This window comes from Oppia nitens, unplaced genomic scaffold (genome assembly GCF_028296485.1).
Source record: "Oppia nitens isolate AA-2021 unplaced genomic scaffold, nextdenovo-longstitch-racon4-pilon3 scaffold1_pilon_pilon_pilon, whole genome shotgun sequence".
In the NCBI taxonomy this organism is placed as follows: domain Eukaryota; kingdom Metazoa; phylum Arthropoda; class Arachnida; order Sarcoptiformes; family Oppiidae; genus Oppia; species Oppia nitens.
In genome coordinates this window covers 11,392,570-11,411,594 of record NW_026533199.1, presented here as the reverse complement: position 1 = coordinate 11,411,594, position 19,025 = coordinate 11,392,570, and the positions used below count along the sequence as shown (strand labels likewise).

The following is a 19,025-nucleotide window of genomic DNA, read 5'->3' as shown; positions in this document are numbered from 1 at the left end:
ATAAAATTAATTAAAAAATAATGTCTGATGACTTTGACTATTGGGATGACAATGACGATGAAGATTCTGGATCTACTAATAATGATAACTCAGTTATACTGCAACCTATGTCTGGCAAAGAGCTACAGGAGTTGTCTCCCGACAAAATGGCCGCCTATGAGGGCAACTACGAGTCGGCTATTATGAAAGAGACCGTTAATTTTGGTCGTCAACTAAAACAATGCGAATCTATTGTTACCGCTGCCTATCAAGTGGCCGATTATGTGCCGGAAATTAAAAATGAAGAACAAACCAAATTCTGGAAACAAACTGTAATTATTAAAAAAAACAATTTTTTCCTATTTATTATTAATTTCATTATATAACAATTTTTTCTATTTATAAGTCTAATAATTAATATATCTATAATTTTTTAATTAATTAATTAATTTACAAAAAATTATTGTAATAACTATTTTTTTAAATATAAATATATACCGTAAGTTGACAAAACTAATTTAAGTAGTTTGCAAACTATTACTCTATTAGTGTAATATATAGTAAATTAATAAAGAATTTATAGGTAAGTAATAGGGATTTAATAGTGAATTTATAGGGAATTTACAGGGAATTTACTTAAGTTTGAAAAAATAGTCGGTTAAAATTCCAATTAAAAATTGTTCACCCCACCCTACACTCCAATCAAACTTTTTCGAGATTTTTGCTATTTATCCCCCCCTATACCGCCCCTGAAATCAAAACCTTTTGAATAAAATATATATATAAATTTATAAATTATTATTAAAAATAATTAATAATATTTTATTTGACACCCTTTTTTTGTTGCTTACAGATTATTCCCATTTTGGTGGACAGCCTTAAACAGGATGTATTGGCCCGATCGGCAATAACAACCAGTTTTGCAGCCGTACGCGATCTGTCTATTACTATACAAAAGGCCTACGAGATTGTTAAGTCTAGCAAAGGTATGAACAATATATATATTTATAACAAAGTTTTTTTTTATAATTTTAAATAATAATTTTTATTCTATTTAATCATAAAATTAAAAAAACTTTAGTTAACATATAATTTTAATTATATTTATAATAAAAGGCAGTCAGACAGCCATAACAATTGCCCAGAAAAACATACCGAAAGCATTGAACCGTTTGAACGATTGTATAGAAAGGGCCCAACAGTTGGACTCGAGTGCTATCACTATATTCGGTGAACAGACAACTGAAATCTTTAATATCATTGGTCCGGAAGCGGCAAAGTTTGCGGAAGAAAAAGCTAAAAAACAACATCAGATTAATAAGTATTTTGAGGAAAAAAATAATTTGATTCATCCGATTGCACAGTTAAATGGTTAGTACGATATTTTTAAGTTTTTTTTCTTGATTTTAGTAAATAATTCTATAGTACTGTATTATTATTATTATTATTATTTCATATTAATTTTCATTAAAAACTTTGTTGTTGTTATTGTTTATGATTTAAAAATCAGGTGATATTGAAAAATATAATCATCTAATCAATGCAACCAACAAATACTTGGGTCGGGTTGAGTCGGAATTGGTTGAAACTAAACGCCGTACTGAGGAAATGTATCGATTGAAAAGGGATGCCCAGGAGTCCATCAAAAATATACCGGACACTTATAAAGTAGCCAAAGAACACACTAAATCAACTAGTTTTTTAAACATTAATATTTGTTCACAAACATCAATGATTCTTGTTGATGTAAGTTTTTTACTTTAATTTTTTTTAATAAAAAAAGAGACTATTATTTAATAAGAAGATTATATTAGAGCTTAGAATAAGTTAGTTTACATTTATTTTGTTTATTTTTTTTGAATTATTTTTTGAATTATTTTTTGAATTATTTTTTGAATTATTTTTTGAATTATATTTTGAATTATTTTTTGAATTATTTTTTGAATTATTATTTTGAACTATAGGAACATTATCCGCATAAAGAATCCGATTTGAAACACTATGAAAATGCTATCCGCGTTCACGCCGACCAACTAAAAGTTAATCAGGACATCGAAACGGGTAAACAGTTAGCTATGGAAAAACTATCCAAATATAAGGCCGACTATGAAAAACAATTGAATGAAGCGGTTATACAATTGCAACAATTGAACGCAGATTTGCCAAATCAAGCGGAAAAAATTGATAAACAAATTAATAAGTTGTACGAAGAAATTGATGACATAGATAGGGATGCATTGGAAGCGTACAGTAAGTATGGACTACAGGGCAATACATTAGTAGACTGTCTGATAAGTGTCCGAACATTTGCAAAATCTATTAAACCGGGAGCGTCGGCATATTCGCCCCTATACTCTATATTAACTGGTAATTTATATTATATATTTTATACTATTTATAAAATTATATATATATATATATTTATATATAATTTATATCTAAATTATATATTATTTTTTTAAATTTTTAAAAATACAATTAGATTCTAATACTTAATATTCTAAATTAAAATATTAGTATAAATAATATTATTATTATTATTGTACATTAGCTATTCAGTAGTTTTAATTTAAAAAAAAAATTAAAATAAAAATAAGCATTTTATTATCAGTAATTAAATCTATTGTATATATATATCTAAATTAGTACTAATATTTTAAATTAAAATATTAGTATAAATCTTATTATTATGTATATTAGTTATTCAGTAGTATTAATTATTTTAAAAAATAAAAATAAAATAAAAATAACCCCCCCCCCTTACTTAACCGTGATCTAAATTATATATTATTTTTTAGATTTTTAAAAATATAATTAGATTTTAATACTTAATATTCTAAATTAAAGTAATACTATAAATATCATTATTATTGTACATTAGTTATTCAGTAGTATTAATTTAAAAAAACATAAAATAAAAATAAGCATTTTATTATTTAGGAATTAAATCAATAGTTGAATCGTATGTTGACTATTTGAGCATGGGCACAAAAAAATATGAAATATTTATGGCTGGCGAAATGTTGATGCGCCAGGTTGAATTTCTATCAGAATATAATGTTATGGCTATCGACACGTTTGCACCGTCCGATCAATACAAGGAACAATCAAAAGGTTTGGATGACAAAATGAACCTGGCTATTACTGAAACCTAGATAATTAATCTAAATATATATATCTATGGTTTAAACCTAAAAATTAGAGTATACTTATACTTATATTATAATTATTCAAGTTTTTAACTTTATATAATAAAGTAAAAATAATATATTGTGTAATTTTATTATATACAAATTACAATAAAATATAATTTTGATATTTATTTTATTATTCAAATGTCCAATGTAACTATATATATATATTCTATATAAATAATTTAAATGACAATTAAAAAATTTGCTAGCTAACATTTAATGGACAAGGCTAATTTTTGACATATTAAAATTAATTTGTTTCCAAAAATATCAATTAATTTGCAACAATTATAAATTATTAGCAGTTAATATTAACTTTAAATTGGTGTTTTAATTAGTCATTTGTAATATTTAACAATAAGACTTAAACTAAGTAATTTACAACTTAAAAAATATTTTTTAGGGTTTTATTTTATTACATAATTAGTTAAATGAACAAAATTTTAGTTTTAATTAAATATCTTTTTAAATATTATATATTTATTTAATATAAATATATATATATATAATTATTGTCTATTCACATTGTTCAATTTGCCAACAACGTTTTTTTTGTGATACACTGTAATTGATTTTCGTACATTGTTTGAATAATTTAGCAAATATTGTGCATGGTCAATTAACATTTTTTGACCAATCAAAACATCAGATAACAATTGACTGGTTAACATTTCGACTGGACATTTGATTTCGTATCTAATTTCTTAATAAGCAACAAAAAAAATAATTAAAAAAAGATTATTAAAAATTAATATATTGATCTAAATACTGATATTTTAAATATATATATATAAAATTAATTAATCAAAAAATAATTGACAAGTATACAGTAATCTATAAATATATATATTAATTTTTGTTTTATTAATTAATCTAAAATTTTACAATTATAAAAATTACAGTTTTCAAAAATAAAATTGCAAATTAACTATGCAGTTAATATTATGTATGTTTATATATTGTGCAAATAGTTTGGCAATACCGGCACCGATACCACTACTGGAACCGGTAGTCGAAAATTTCGATCACATTGTCCATAGTTTGTGGCAATTATTGAAATAAATGTGTAGACAATAACTTTGGACAACATTTTTAATATTATTATTATTGATATTTAAATAATTTTAAAATAGTATTAGAATATAAGTTTTAATTATATTTTGTATTTATATTTTAGTAGTTAACTAATATAATAACTTGTTTAGCTTTTATACAAGTTTATTTTGCTTTATAACCTTGAACAATTATTTTAGTATAATTGCGCTTGATAACTTACTGTTAACAATAATATAATGTTAATCTAACTTTTTACTATAGTTTTTAATAATTCAATTTAGTACAGCTGGACTTGATAATAACTAAGTATCCAATTTGTAATTTATTAAATTAAATAAATAACAATAGTTATTATTTTGAAAAATTAGTTATTTAATTCAAATTTTAGAAATGTTTTGATAAAATGTTATAATAATTACAAAAACAGAATAAAAATATGTTTTTAATTTAAAAAATAACTAATATATCTATTTTTTATTATTTAATAATAAATATAAAACTTTTGTTTTAATTACTAATTTATAACATAATTGTTAATGTAATTACAGTAATTAAAAACATTCATAACTTTAGATATTTATTTTTTATTCACTAATATCTAATATGATACGTTGTATTTAAAAAAAAATAATAAAATTTATAAAACTAAATAAGTAATTTAAAAGTGTAAATAAATAAATTATTTTATTTTAAATAAATATATTGATCTAGATTTATTATTTTTTAATTAAATAATAAGTATAATCTAATATTTATAAAATCAATATTATTATTTAATACAAAGTTTAATAATCTAGTTTTCATAACAATATCAATAATAATATTCTAATCAATTATGCAATTGTTAGATATTAGCATAAATTAGGTTTTTCATTAATTAAAATTTAATTTGGTATTAATTTAAAAAAATAGTTTTTTATATAAAATTCCTATTTTGACTATTAAAATATTACTACATAAATAATGTAATTAATTATTTTTAGTATATTTTTTGCAAAACAAAATTAAAACGATTTCACTGTTTAATTGCATTATAAATAAATATTAATAAAATATATTAGTAATTGATAATTATTTGATATTTTTTTTTAAAAAAAATTACGCATCTATTACGCAAACATATACATTACATTATATAAAAATATAAATCAATTTATAACTATAACTATTTTTTATTAGATTAAAATTAAAACAAAATTTTTTATCAATAATAGTTAATTCTTTGATAATTATTATTATTTTTAAATTTTAATGAAATTATTTATTTTAATGAATTATTATACAAAATAATAAGATTAAATAATACTATAAATCACAAGTCTATTATTATTTTATAAAATATCTAAAATTGTGATATTTTATTTAAACTAAAAAAATTTTAAAATAACTTTTTATTTTATTTAATAAACAGTTTTAAAATAATATGAATATTAATAATTTATTTTTTTTAAAACTACAAGGTCATAAATTATTAGAAAAAATTAATAATTTATACATAGATTAGAGTAGTTTGTATAAATTGATTAGTTTTTTTATATTTTAGGATTTGTCAGGAAATAACAAATAAGAAAGTTATATAACATTTTATATTTTAACTATAAATGAGCATAACTTTTAAACGGATAATTATATGTAAACTTTTATTTTACAAAAATATTAATAATACCAAAATTGTTAATATGATATATAAATTACAATTCAATAACATTTAATAAAAATATAAAATTGAAATATAAGATTATAAATTCATTTTTATAAATGTTACCCTTGAGTTACCAATAATATTATTTATCAAATAGTATGCTCTCAGTCCAAGAAATAAACATATAGTGAGATACTAATGGTAACTTTGAGGGTAAAAATGTAAAAAAAAATAATATTTATTATTGATTTAGTGTTTTTATTTAAAAAATGTCTGATTCTACATATCTTTCTAACAAAAATTGCAATATATGTAATGTATTATAAGACTAGATAATGTTAAAAAATATAAATATTAGACGTGTCAATAATAATTTATTGTAAGTAATTCAAGATATTTATCAAACAATAAACAACATATTAATATATTGATAATATATTTCCTGATACATTCAGTTTATTTTAATTGTATTTATATTTAATAATTAATTATTTTATCACTTATATTTATGTATTTCTATTTTAATTTTTGTAAATAAATGATTTTAGATTTTATGTAAAATAATTTTAAGTAATAATTTGTTACATCACAAAATAATCTCAATTTCTTTTCTTGACAAAACCAAAGGTTTATTTAAGTTATGATATTATACTAAAATAATTTATTATTATTATTAAATAATATTTTAACAATATAAATTTATAATACTTTTAATAATAGTTACTAAGTAGTATTATCAATATTTATCTATTTATTTTATAAATGAAAAAACTAATATATTATTATTAAATATCTATTAAGTATATTAAGTAGTTTATATAAATGATTATTATTATTTTCTAATTTAAGTGTTTAACATTAAGTCATTGCAATTTACTAAATATATAACAAATTATCAAAAGATTATATTATCAATAAATTATAATAAAAACCAGTTAAGAATGCTAGAAAGCATTATTAGAAAAAAAAACTTTGACGACATAAATTATTATCTTCGCAAATTAATTGTCAGTTGACTTTAGTCATTTAGTAAAATGACAAAATAAACTTAACTTTAGTCATGTAGGGTATCAAATGATTCAGTATGACAAAATATACTCAACTTTAATCATGTAGGGTATCGAATGACTCGGTATGACATAATAAACCAAACTTTAGTCATGTGCGGTATTAAATGATTAAGTATAACAAAATAAACAGCTAAAATCATACTTTGCCGCCATTTTTGAAAAAATAAAATAATAATTCTGATATATTATATCTTATTTTTGATGCTCTAAACAATTCTAAACGTTAAAATTGTTACCTAAAATTTTTTACTTTGGCCGCCATTTTCTCTGTTTCTGAAGAGATATCAAAATTTTAAGGCATATTTCTTATGCTTATTTTTGATGCTTTATTCAAATCTATTCTTAAAATTTTTTGTACTTTGGCCGCCATTTTGTCTATGTTCCCGAAGATATATCAAAATTTTAATACAACTTTTCAATAGATTATTAGTAGTCCTCTAACCGAATCTGAAGTCAGAATTTCAAAATTCGCAAAATGAAATGCTACACACAGACAGACAGACTCAAAAAGCCATTATAGATTTCAGTAAACAAAACTTTTCAAGTTTTTTTTGAACAAAACTTTTCAAGTTTTTTTTGAAAATAATTGATATAAAAGTTATAGTATCTTAAAAACACAAAATTATTTCTTAACATTTCAAGTGTAAAATGTTAAAAACGATTTAAAACAATATACTATTATAAGTAACTTAAAAACTAACAAAAAAAAATATTATAAATTATAAAGTATTATACGGTATATAATAACAATAAAAATAGATAAAAAATGTCCGATGACTATGACTATTATGGCGACAACGATAACGATAGTACTGGCGATTTAGCCATCGATACTATATCAGAGGTACCGATGCCTATGTCTGGCAAAGAACTACAAGAGCTGACTCCCGACAAAATGGCCGCCTATGAAGACAACTACGAGTTGGCCATTAGGAAACAGACTGTAAATTTTGGTCATCAACTGCAACATTGCGAAACTATTGTTACCGCTGCCTATAAAGTGGCCGATTATGTGCCGGAAATTAAAAATGCCGAACAAAGCAAGTTCTGGAAAGAAACTGTAATTATTATTAATTAAAACAATTTGCTATTTATTATTAATTAATTTATAGTTATAATTAGTTATATAGTTAGTTATTTATAGTTATAGTTAGTTATATAGTTAGTTATTTGTAATAATAGTTTGTTATATAGTTAGTTATATTGTTAGTTATTTATAGTTATAGTTAGTTATATAGTTAATTATTTATAGTTAGTTATTTATAGTTTTAAATTTAATTTAAAAAAATGTATAATAAAATACTTACTATTATTATTTGATTAGCTTATTCCTATTTTGGTGGACAGCCTAAAACAGGATGTATTGGCCCGATCGACAATAACGGCTAGTTTTGCAGCCGTACGCGACTTAACTATTACTATACAGAAAGCCTACGAGATTGTTAAGGCTAGCAAAGGTATTATAATTATATTAATATATATGAAACTATTATAATATATATTTATATATAACTGTTATATATTAACAGGCAGTCAGACAGCCATAGCAATTGCCCAGAAAAACATACCGAAAGCATTGAACCGTTTGGACGATTGTATCGAAAGGGCTAATAAATTAGATTCAAATGCTATCACTATATTCGGTGAACAGACAACTGAAATCTTTAAGATCATTGGTCCGGAAGCGGCAAAGTTTATGGAAAATAAGGTCATAAAACAACAACAAATTAAAAAATATTTTGAAGATAAAAATAATTTAATTTATCCAATCGCACAGTTAAATGGTAAGTGTCTATAAAAGTTATATATATGTGTTTATATAGGTGTGTGTGTGTGTGTGTGACTGGGTATTTAATTTTTTTATCAAATAATTCGATGATAAACTTAAAATATTGATTAAATGTTTTAATTATATTAAAAAGTTTTAAATATAATAATCGTAATATTTACTGTTAATCAAGTTAATTATTTACAGTATGAACATATAGTACTTGAATAATTAAAAAAAATATATTAATCTATTTTAACATAACAGGCGTTTCATTCAATCAATCATTTAATCAATGCTAACAACAAATACTTATAATAATTAAATTTTTATTTAATTGTTACTGTAATTATACATTATATAAAAGTAATCAAATTAATAGTTAATACAGTATTTTATTTAAATTTTTTTTTTTAAATAAACTTTTAGGCGATATTGAAAAATATAATCATCTAATCAATGCAACCAACAAATACTTGGGTCGGGTTGAGTCGGAATTGGATGAAACTAAACGCCGTACTGAGGAAATGTATCGATTGAAAAGGGATGCCCAGGAGTCCATCAAAAATATACCGGACACTATTAAAGTTGCTAAACAACAAACTGAATCATTTAGTTTTTGGGGTATAAGATGGTGGTCAGAAACTAAAACTAAATATGTTGATGTATGTTTTCAAAATAGGTTTTTATGAAATTAAAATTTAATTGTTAATTTTTTTTTGCTTTTTATAAAACTTCTTTAAAAACTATTATTATATATTTTGTTTTATAGTTTTATTATTAAGTTTAGTATAAATTAGTTTACAATTATGTTGTTTTTTGTTGAATTATTAGAATTTACATTCAAAAAAAAATCTTCAATATAAGTATTATAAGTTTTATTATTTTGAATTTGAATATAATTATTACTATAAATTATTATAAATATTAATAATAATAAAATATTATAATTAATTATTATTTTGAACTATAGGAACATAATCCGCATAAAGAGTCCGATTTGAAACACTATGAAAATGCTGTCCGCGTTCACGCCGATCAAGTAAAGGCTAACCAGTCCGTAGAAACCGGTAAACAGTTGGCAATGGAAAAACTGTCCGCAGATAAGGCCAACTATGAGAGACAATTAAAGGAAACAGTTATAAAATTGCAAGATTTGAATAAACAATTACCAATTCAAGTGGAAAATATTGATAAACAAATTAATAAATTGTATAAAGAGATCGATGATATAGATAGGGATGCGTTGGAAGCGTACAGTAAGTATGGACTACAGGGCAATACATTAGTAGACTGTTTGATAAGTGTCCGAACATTTGCTAAAGCTATTAAACCTGGAGCGTCGGCATATTCGCCCCTATACTCTATATTAACCGGTAATTTATATTATAATATTTAAATAATATTAAATATAATTTATATCTACATTATATATTATTTTTTAGATTTTGAAAAAATATAATTAGATTCTAATATTTAATATTCTAAATTAAAGTAGTACTATAAATATTATTATTATTATTATTGTATATTAGTTATTCAGTAGTATTATTTTTTTCAAAAAAAAATAATACAAAAATAAGCATTTTATTTTCAGGAATTAAATCGATTGTATATATATATCTAAATTATATACTATTTTTTTAGATTTTTAAAAATATAATTAGATTTTAATAATTAACATATAAACTAAACTATTACTATAAATATTATTATTATTATGTATATTAGTTATTCAGTAGTATTAATTTTTTTAAAAAAAACATAAAATAAAAATAAGTATTTTATTTTTTTAGGAATTAAATCGATAGTTGAATCCTATGTTGACTATTTGAGCATGGGCACAAAAAAATATGAAATATTTATGGCTGGCGAAATGTTGATGCGCCAGGTTGAATTTCTATCACAATATAATGTTATGGCTATTGATATATTTGCACCGTCCGATCAATACAAGGAACAATCAAAAGGTTTGGACAGCAAAATGAATCTGGCTATTACTGAAACCTAGATGATTTATCAATATATATATATATATATGGTTTAAAACTAAAAATTAGAGTATACTTATATTACAATTATTCAAGTTTTAATTTTATGTAATAAAATAAAAATAATATATTGTGTAATTTTATTATATATAAATACCAATAAAATATTTTTAGATATTTTGATTTGATATTTATTTTATTATTCAAATGTCCAATGTAACTGTATATATCATATATATATATATATATATTCAATATATAGTTATATTATAGATTCAATATAATATATAGTCTATATAAATAATTTAAAAGATGATTGAAAAAATTGCTGGCTAATATTTAATGAACTAGGCTAATTTTTTTGACATATTAAAATTTATTTGTTTTCAAAATACTCCATTAGTTTGCAACAATTATAAATTATTAGCAGTTAATATCAAAAATAACTTGAAATTAATGTTTCAATTAGTTATTTATAACAATTGAGAAGATACTAACTAAATAATTTACAACTAATAAATTATAAACTATTTTTGGGGGGTTTAATGTATTACATAATTAGTTAAATGAACAAAATTTTTAGTTTTAATTAAATATCTTTTTAAATATTATATATTTATTTAATATAAGTATATATATATATATATATAATTATAAGTATTGTTTATTGACATTGTTCAATTTGCCAACAACGTTTTTTATGATACACTGTAATTGATTTTCGTACATTGTTTGAATAATTTAGCAAATATGGTGCATGGTCAATTAACATTTTTTGACCAATCAAAACATCAGATAACAATAGACTGGTTAACATTTCGACTGGACATTCAATTTCGGATCTAATTTCTTAATAATCAACAAAAAAAATATTTAAAAATCTATTATATTTTAATATTTTTAAAAATATATATATACTGTATTACCTGACAATATTGATCTGATTGTTGCATAAACTGGTGTAGTGTTGTGTATTGTTCGGCAAAATAAACGTAAAGCTACTAAAAAATCAATCAATAATTTCCCGTTTAGTCCAATATGTGTTTCAATATAATTGCTTCGATGTCTAATTTTAGCTAGTTCATTTTGTGCCAATTGTATTTGTTCCGTATTTATACAAATATTATTGTCAATAGATTTGACCATGGTATCCAATTGTGCCAATGTTCTATTATAATCAGATTTATCATGTTCAATTTCTAATAAACAATTAGCTAGACTATCTAGTATGTTATTGCGATCACATTTTTTGTTAGTCAAAATCATTTCATTAATTTGCATACGAATTTGTAGTCTATTATTATTATTATTTGTGAAACATTTCTGTAAATTTCTTTGTAAGTTTCTGTTCAACAATGATTTCGTACGACAAAGTTCTCGAATATTTTGCTTATTAAAAATTAGCTGAGCATTTAAATTGTCAATTTGATTAGTTAACTTTTTAATATTTTTATCTAATAAAATTAGCTTATCTATAGAAAAATATAAAATAATAAATTAACATATTATTTATTTTTTAAAAAAAAATTTATGATAATAACTAAATTATTTAAATCAAAATTACCTTGTTGATTTTGTAAATCTAATGCTAACTGATGCTGTTTAAATTGACATTGTTCAATTTCAATTTCTAGCTGCGCTTTTCGATCAATATACAGTGCAGCATCGGGACCGATAATTTCAAATAAACTTTCCGTAAATTCCGTAAACATTACAAACGCTTTAGATTCTAATTTTTCTGTATCATCTAGCAACATTATAAGTCTATGTAAATCATCGGGTATAATATTACGAACAATTTTAATATTTTCTACAAAAATTTCAATAAAAAAATAATAATAATATCTAAAATTTTGTAATTTTTTAAAATAATAAATACCTTGATTGTATTGTAAAATACTATTAGCTTTAATGATATTAGTTGATAGTTTACTAACAATAGTAAAACCTTTACGTATTATTTGTCTAGCTTGAGCTTCATGATATAATGTTTGATTTACCATGTTTATTATCTAGTAATTAGAAAAAAAATTATTAATTAAATTTAGTATTTTAAAAAATCATTTTATAATTTTTTTCAATGTATACTAACATTGTTCCAAAATATTGTTTGTTGATGATTTTGAAATTTAGCTGGCACATAATTTGCAATATTATTAGCACATTGGACAACAGTGTTTAAATATTTAATTGAATTGTTTAAATTTTTTTCATCATTACTTAAACTATATTTATTATTTAATGACATATTTAAAAAATAAATAAATCTAAATTTTATTAATTTATAATACAAAATATCTAAAAAAATACAATATATTTTATAATTTATAAATAATTATATTTATTAAATTAATGAATTTAGTACAAAATTAATTAAAAATAAAATATTTCAATTTAATTTATTTGACTGAGTATTTTATTATTTTTAACATTAACTGATAATTAAGTATAATATTACTGTACATATAATATAATTATGAACATAACAACATTTGATAATAACTATGGTTATTAAAAAACAATTTTTTATTTACAGTTAAATAATATTTTTTAATGTCAATAGTGTAATGCATAATATTGTTTACAATAATTTATTATTTTAAGTACAATGTTTGAAAAATATGATATAGTATTACTGTATATTTATTTTACTATTAATTTGGTGTATATTTTGAAATACATTTGACATTTTATTATAAACAGTACATTAATATTAATTAATAATATTAAAAGTAATTGTAATAATAATATTGTTAGCAAAAAATGTCAGTTAAATTATAAGTTAAAGTTTTGTTTCCATATAAATTTAAATACTACTTAAATATATACACAAAGATTATTAAATTAAACAAAAATAAATAATTAAAAAATATGCTAGTTTATGAATTAGTAAAAAATACATAATATAATAATATAAGATATTATTAAAAAAATAAATTTTTGACTAAAAATATTTAATTATTTAAAAACTGATAGTTTTTAAAAAAAGACATTTGTTTAAAATCATTGTCCATTTTTTGTTAATTATTTATCTCATTAATAGTAATTGGATTGCATTATTATTATTTATTTATAAAATATAGAAATATAAACTATCAGTTATGTTATTATATAAAATAATAAATTTATATTTAAAAAAATAGACAATATTAAGTTACAATAATATATATATACTGTATTGACGTGAAATGAGTTTCAATTTAGTTATTAGAAAGAAAGAAAGAGAGAGAGAGAGAATTAAAATTAAAATATGAGAATATCATGTAAAACAATATTTTCTAATTTAAAATAGTATAAAAACATTTTTTTGAAAATAACAATAATAAACAATATTAATATAATTAAACCGACAAAACTTTATATAAATAAAATAATAATACATATAAATACTGTAGTATTAATATAGAGTAGAAAAATAATTTTTATTAAAATTTCAAACGTTAGTTGGATATCATATAATACTGTAATTGTATTATAAGTCATATTGATATTTGATAAAATTCATTATATATACAGTATATTCTAAATTTATAGATAAATTATTAAAAATATATTTTAATATAAATTATTAGAATTGTTTTTTATTATTATAAACTAATGGCCGATAAAAGCTATGACTATTGGGATGATAATGATGACGATAGCACTTATAGTTTGGACGATAGCTCAGAGATACCGCAGCCAATGTCCAGCAAAGAGCTACATGAGCTGTCACCCGATAAAATGGCCGCCAATGAGAAGAACAACGAGTCGGCTATTATCAAACAGACCATTAATTTTGGTCATCAACTGAAACAATGTGAGGCCATTGTTAGTGCCGCCTATCGAGTGGCCGATTATGTGCCGGAAATCAAAAATGCCGAACAAAGCAAGTTCTGGAAAGAAACTGTAATTATTATTATTAAAAAAAAACAATTTGCTATTTATTATTAGTTTTAATTAAGAAGTATTTTTATTTATTTAAAGTATTAATAAGTATATAAAATATTTCTATTAATTAATTTAATATAAATTTTTTAAAAAAAATACCGTAATATTAATGATAAACTATTATTTTTTTTATATAAAAATAGATTATTCCTATTTTGGTGGACAGTTTGAAACAGGATGTATTGGCCCGATCGGTAATAACATCTAGTTTTGCAGCCGTACGCGATCTAACCATTACTATACAAAAAGTGTACGAAATTGTTAAGTTTAGCAAAGGTATGTACAGTATATATATATATGATATATATATATATGTATATGTATATGTATATACAGTATATATATATTAAACTCAATCAACTGTATAATTAATAATTATAGGCAGTCAGGCAGCCATAGCGGTCGCCAAGAAAAATATACCGCAAGCCTTAAGCCGATTGAACCAATGTATCGAAAGGGCTAAACAATTGGACTCAAATGCCATCAATATATTCGGTGAACAGACAACTAAAATCTTTCATATCATTGGTCCGGAAGCGGCAAAGTTTGCGGAAGAAAAGGCCAAAAAACAACATGAAATTAATAAATATTTTGACGATAAAAACAAATTAATTTATCCAATCGCACAGTTAACTGGTAAGTCTATGTTTTTTTTGTTGATTAAATTTTTAATTTATAACTAATAGTATACTTAATAAATTATAATAATTAAATTTTTATTAATTGTTACTGTAAATTATAAATTTTATAAAAGTAATCAAATTAATAACTAGATATACTATACAATATATATAAATTTGATACTCTATAAAATTTACATACAGTATTTTATATAAATTTTTAAAAAAAAAATAAACTATTAGGTGATATTGAAAAATATAATCATCTAATCAATGCAACCAACAAATACTTGGGTCGGGTTGAGTCGGAATTGGATGAAACTAAACGCCGTACTGAGGAAATGTATCGATTGAAAAGGGAGGCCCAGGAGTCCATACAAAACATACCGGACACTATTATTGTGCCCGAACAACAAACTGAATCAAAAAGTTTTTTGGGTATAAAATGGTGGTCAAAAACATCAACAATATATGTTGAAGTAATTAATTTTTTTAAAAAAAATTTTAAACTAAAATAACTTAATAAAATAGCTGTATTAAAATAGTTTTGAAAATATATATATATATTTTAATTTATATAATTACATGTTGTAGTTAACTTTTAGTATACGTATAAATTATGATAAAATTGTCAAATTAATGAAATTTTTTAATTTTTTTATAAATATTTTTATCTAAATTAACACAAGGATTCAAATCCTCACAAACATTCAGATTTAAGACACTATGAAAATGCTGTCCGCGTTCACGCCGACCAACTAAAGGCTAACCAATCCGTAGAAACCGGTAAACAATTAGCTATGGAAAGACTGTCCGCAGATAAAGCCAATTATGAGAAGCAATTGATGGCAAGTTGTAAACAATTGCAACAATTGAACGCAGATTTACCAAAACAAACGGATAGTATTAACAAACAAATCAATAAGTTATACGAAGAAATCGATGATTTAGATAGAGATGCGTTTGAAGCGTACAGTAAGTATGGACTACAGGGCAACACATTAGTAGACTGTTTGATAAATGTGCGAACATTTGCCAAATCTATTAAACCGGGAGCGACAGCATATTCACCGCTACACTCCATACTAACCGGTAAAATATCATATTATTAGTAATATTAATAAATAATAAAATAATATTTTTAAAAAAAGTTATTAAACAGTGTAGAATATACATCATATAAATGTTATGTATTTATTATTAATCTGAAATTATTTTTAATATCTTATTATTCAACTACATATCACCCACTGTATAGCAACTAATGACTATAGTAATTATATTATGCTTAAATTATATTTTTAAAATTTTTTATAATTAAATTATAGTAATAATAATAATAATATATGAAATTTTTTTAGCAATACTGTATTAATTAACTAATAATTAAAAAAAAATTATTTTATATTTTTTTCAGCAATTAAGGCGATTGTCGAAACTTATGTCGATTTTTTAGGGTCGGGTGAAGAAAAATATGAAATATTTATGGCAGGTCAATTATTGATGCGCCAGGTCGAATTTCTATCCAATTATAATTTATTGGCTATCGATACGTTTGCACCGTCCGATCAATACAATAGACAGTCGCAAGGTTTAGATGGTAAAATAACCATGGCCATTATGGCACCTCCCAAATAATAATTATTATTAATTAAATAATAATATGTCTATAAAAAAATGTATTTAAACTGTATAACAACAATTATACAGTTTATTTTCAACAACAAAAAAACTAACTACTTAATAATATTGTTAATTATAAAATTAAGTATTGTAACTTTTTATTAAAAAAAATTTATCATAAAATATTCAAGTATTAATTAAATAATAATTAAGTATTTTTCTATAAATAAAAATTTTGATCTACATCCTATTTTCTATTATTTGAATTATAAAGCAATTAATTTAAATTAATAATAAAATTATATATAATAATAAATTATCAATTTACAATTATACTAAAAAAACTAATGCTTATAAATGTTTTGATAATAAAATTAATTGATTACGAATTGATTTTATTAGAATATTTAATTTGAAATTTATTTATTTATTTGAAAAATAATTTAAAAATAGAATTTATTTTTTATATATTATAAATCAATTGTCAATGTGTATGTTGACTAATTGATTGTAGGCAAACATAAACATGAATTAGTAAATACCAATTAAATATATATCAATTACAAATTTAAAATTTTGCAAATTATTATTTGTTTTTATAATCAAATATATAAGATTTTTTTACAATATATTTTTCAAAAAAATAATTATTATATTTATTGTATTAAATTGAAAATAACTTTAAACAAATATATTGTTAATAAAAATCTTATTCGTTTATTTTAATTATTGATTTAAATAATATGAAAGTTTATGAATTAATAAGAAAAATCGAAACAAAAATACATATATCTATAAAAAAATATGAAATTATGAAAAAAACATTTAATTATATTTATTTTTTAGAAAAAAATTTAAATATTTATTTATTGTAAACATACTTTAAATGCATTTATCGGAGTCATAGCAAATAGGTTTCCACACATGAAGCCAATTATTTGTCTATTATTTTCAATACTTTCTATAAATAATTCTAACTATAATTTTAAAAAAAATATATGTTAAATATAAATATATAGATTAAATAATTAAATAAAATACTAATGAAAAGTATAATTTTTATAAACAATAAATTATTCAATATTTATAAATAAAAAACAATTTAGAAATTTGGAAATAAAAATCAATAAATTAATAATGAAAAAAATTATTAGCTATATTAATATTACCTTAATTTTATTATTAATACTAATATGATTGCTAAACATTATCTTGATCATTAATCTATTAAATAGCAACTGGGACAGTTTTACTTGATTGATAACTGATTTGGACATTGTATTGATCATAATTAAAAAACTTATGGCCGTAAATGCAATCATACTAATAGGTATTATTGAAAAATCTAGTTTACTATACATTACTTCGTGAAATGAAAACAATAGGAACGGTATATAAGTAAAGATTAACGAAACGAATATTTGTTTCCAAAATTTATTATAATTGTTAATCATATGAAATAATTGAAAATATTTTCGGTAAACTTTCCAAATATTTTTTTCCGATTTAAATAATGAATTATTTTTGGATAAATATTTTGCAAATTTTTTATTTAAATAAGACACACATATTCTACTATATAGACATATAATAATAAAATAAACTGATGTATAATGTGTTATAATTATCATATAATAAATAAAATGATTGAACACTAAAGCGGATAATATTTCAGATATAATTACAAAATTTTTCCAATCAAAAAATATAATCATTATTATCAAAGTTATAATTAGAAAACTATATTTAATATAATAGGTTGATAGTTGCATAAATTTATATGATAATCTAGCACGATTAAATAGATTATTTATAGCATGGTTGTTTTTCATAAATAAATTATTAGTAGTTAGATCACCATGCAGCACATCAATCACCTGGAGCCATTTGCAAATGGATACAGGTGCTCGTAGAAATACTAGACAATAACCAGCTGAGCATAGGGTGCATACAAATGCAACAATTTCTAAATATATAGTTATGCCACCAATATATGGTATTAAATCCAAATAGTACCATGGTATATAGCCAAGTTTATTTATGGTATAAATATTTACTAAATATCTAGTTGTTAAAATTAATATATAGATAAATGTTCGGGTACATTTTGATCTAGCTAATTTGTTGTCATCATAATTATTGCGATGTCGAT

General features: G+C 21.4%; 3 protein-coding genes across 3 annotated transcripts; all 3 read left to right on the top strand.

The window, feature by feature from the left end:
- The first annotated feature begins 20 nt into the window (after positions 1-20).
- Positions 21-3,134, top strand: LOC128951479 (uncharacterized). The gene is made up of 6 exons (XM_054296727.1): positions 21-311; positions 833-965; positions 1,096-1,350; positions 1,490-1,725; positions 1,944-2,346; positions 2,920-3,134. Exons 1-6 carry the CDS (start codon positions 21-23, stop codon positions 3,132-3,134), a joined length of 1,533 nt encoding a protein of 510 aa, XP_054152702.1.
- A 4,471-nt stretch (positions 3,135-7,605) lies between these two features.
- Positions 7,606-10,720, top strand: LOC128951478 (uncharacterized). Its single transcript, XM_054296726.1, has 6 exons — positions 7,606-8,001; positions 8,266-8,398; positions 8,471-8,725; positions 9,139-9,374; positions 9,683-10,085; positions 10,506-10,720. The coding sequence occupies exons 1-6, from the start codon at positions 7,708-7,710 to the stop codon at positions 10,718-10,720; spliced, it is 1,536 nt and encodes a 511-aa protein (XP_054152701.1). The 5' UTR covers positions 7,606-7,707.
- Positions 10,721-14,297: 3,577 nt separating this feature from the next.
- LOC128951477 (uncharacterized) lies at positions 14,298-16,888 on the top strand. The gene is made up of 6 exons (XM_054296725.1): positions 14,298-14,588; positions 14,774-14,906; positions 15,012-15,266; positions 15,494-15,729; positions 15,940-16,342; positions 16,668-16,888. The coding sequence occupies exons 1-6, from the start codon at positions 14,298-14,300 to the stop codon at positions 16,886-16,888; spliced, it is 1,539 nt and encodes a 512-aa protein (XP_054152700.1).
- The last annotated feature ends 2,137 nt before the right edge of the window (positions 16,889-19,025 follow it).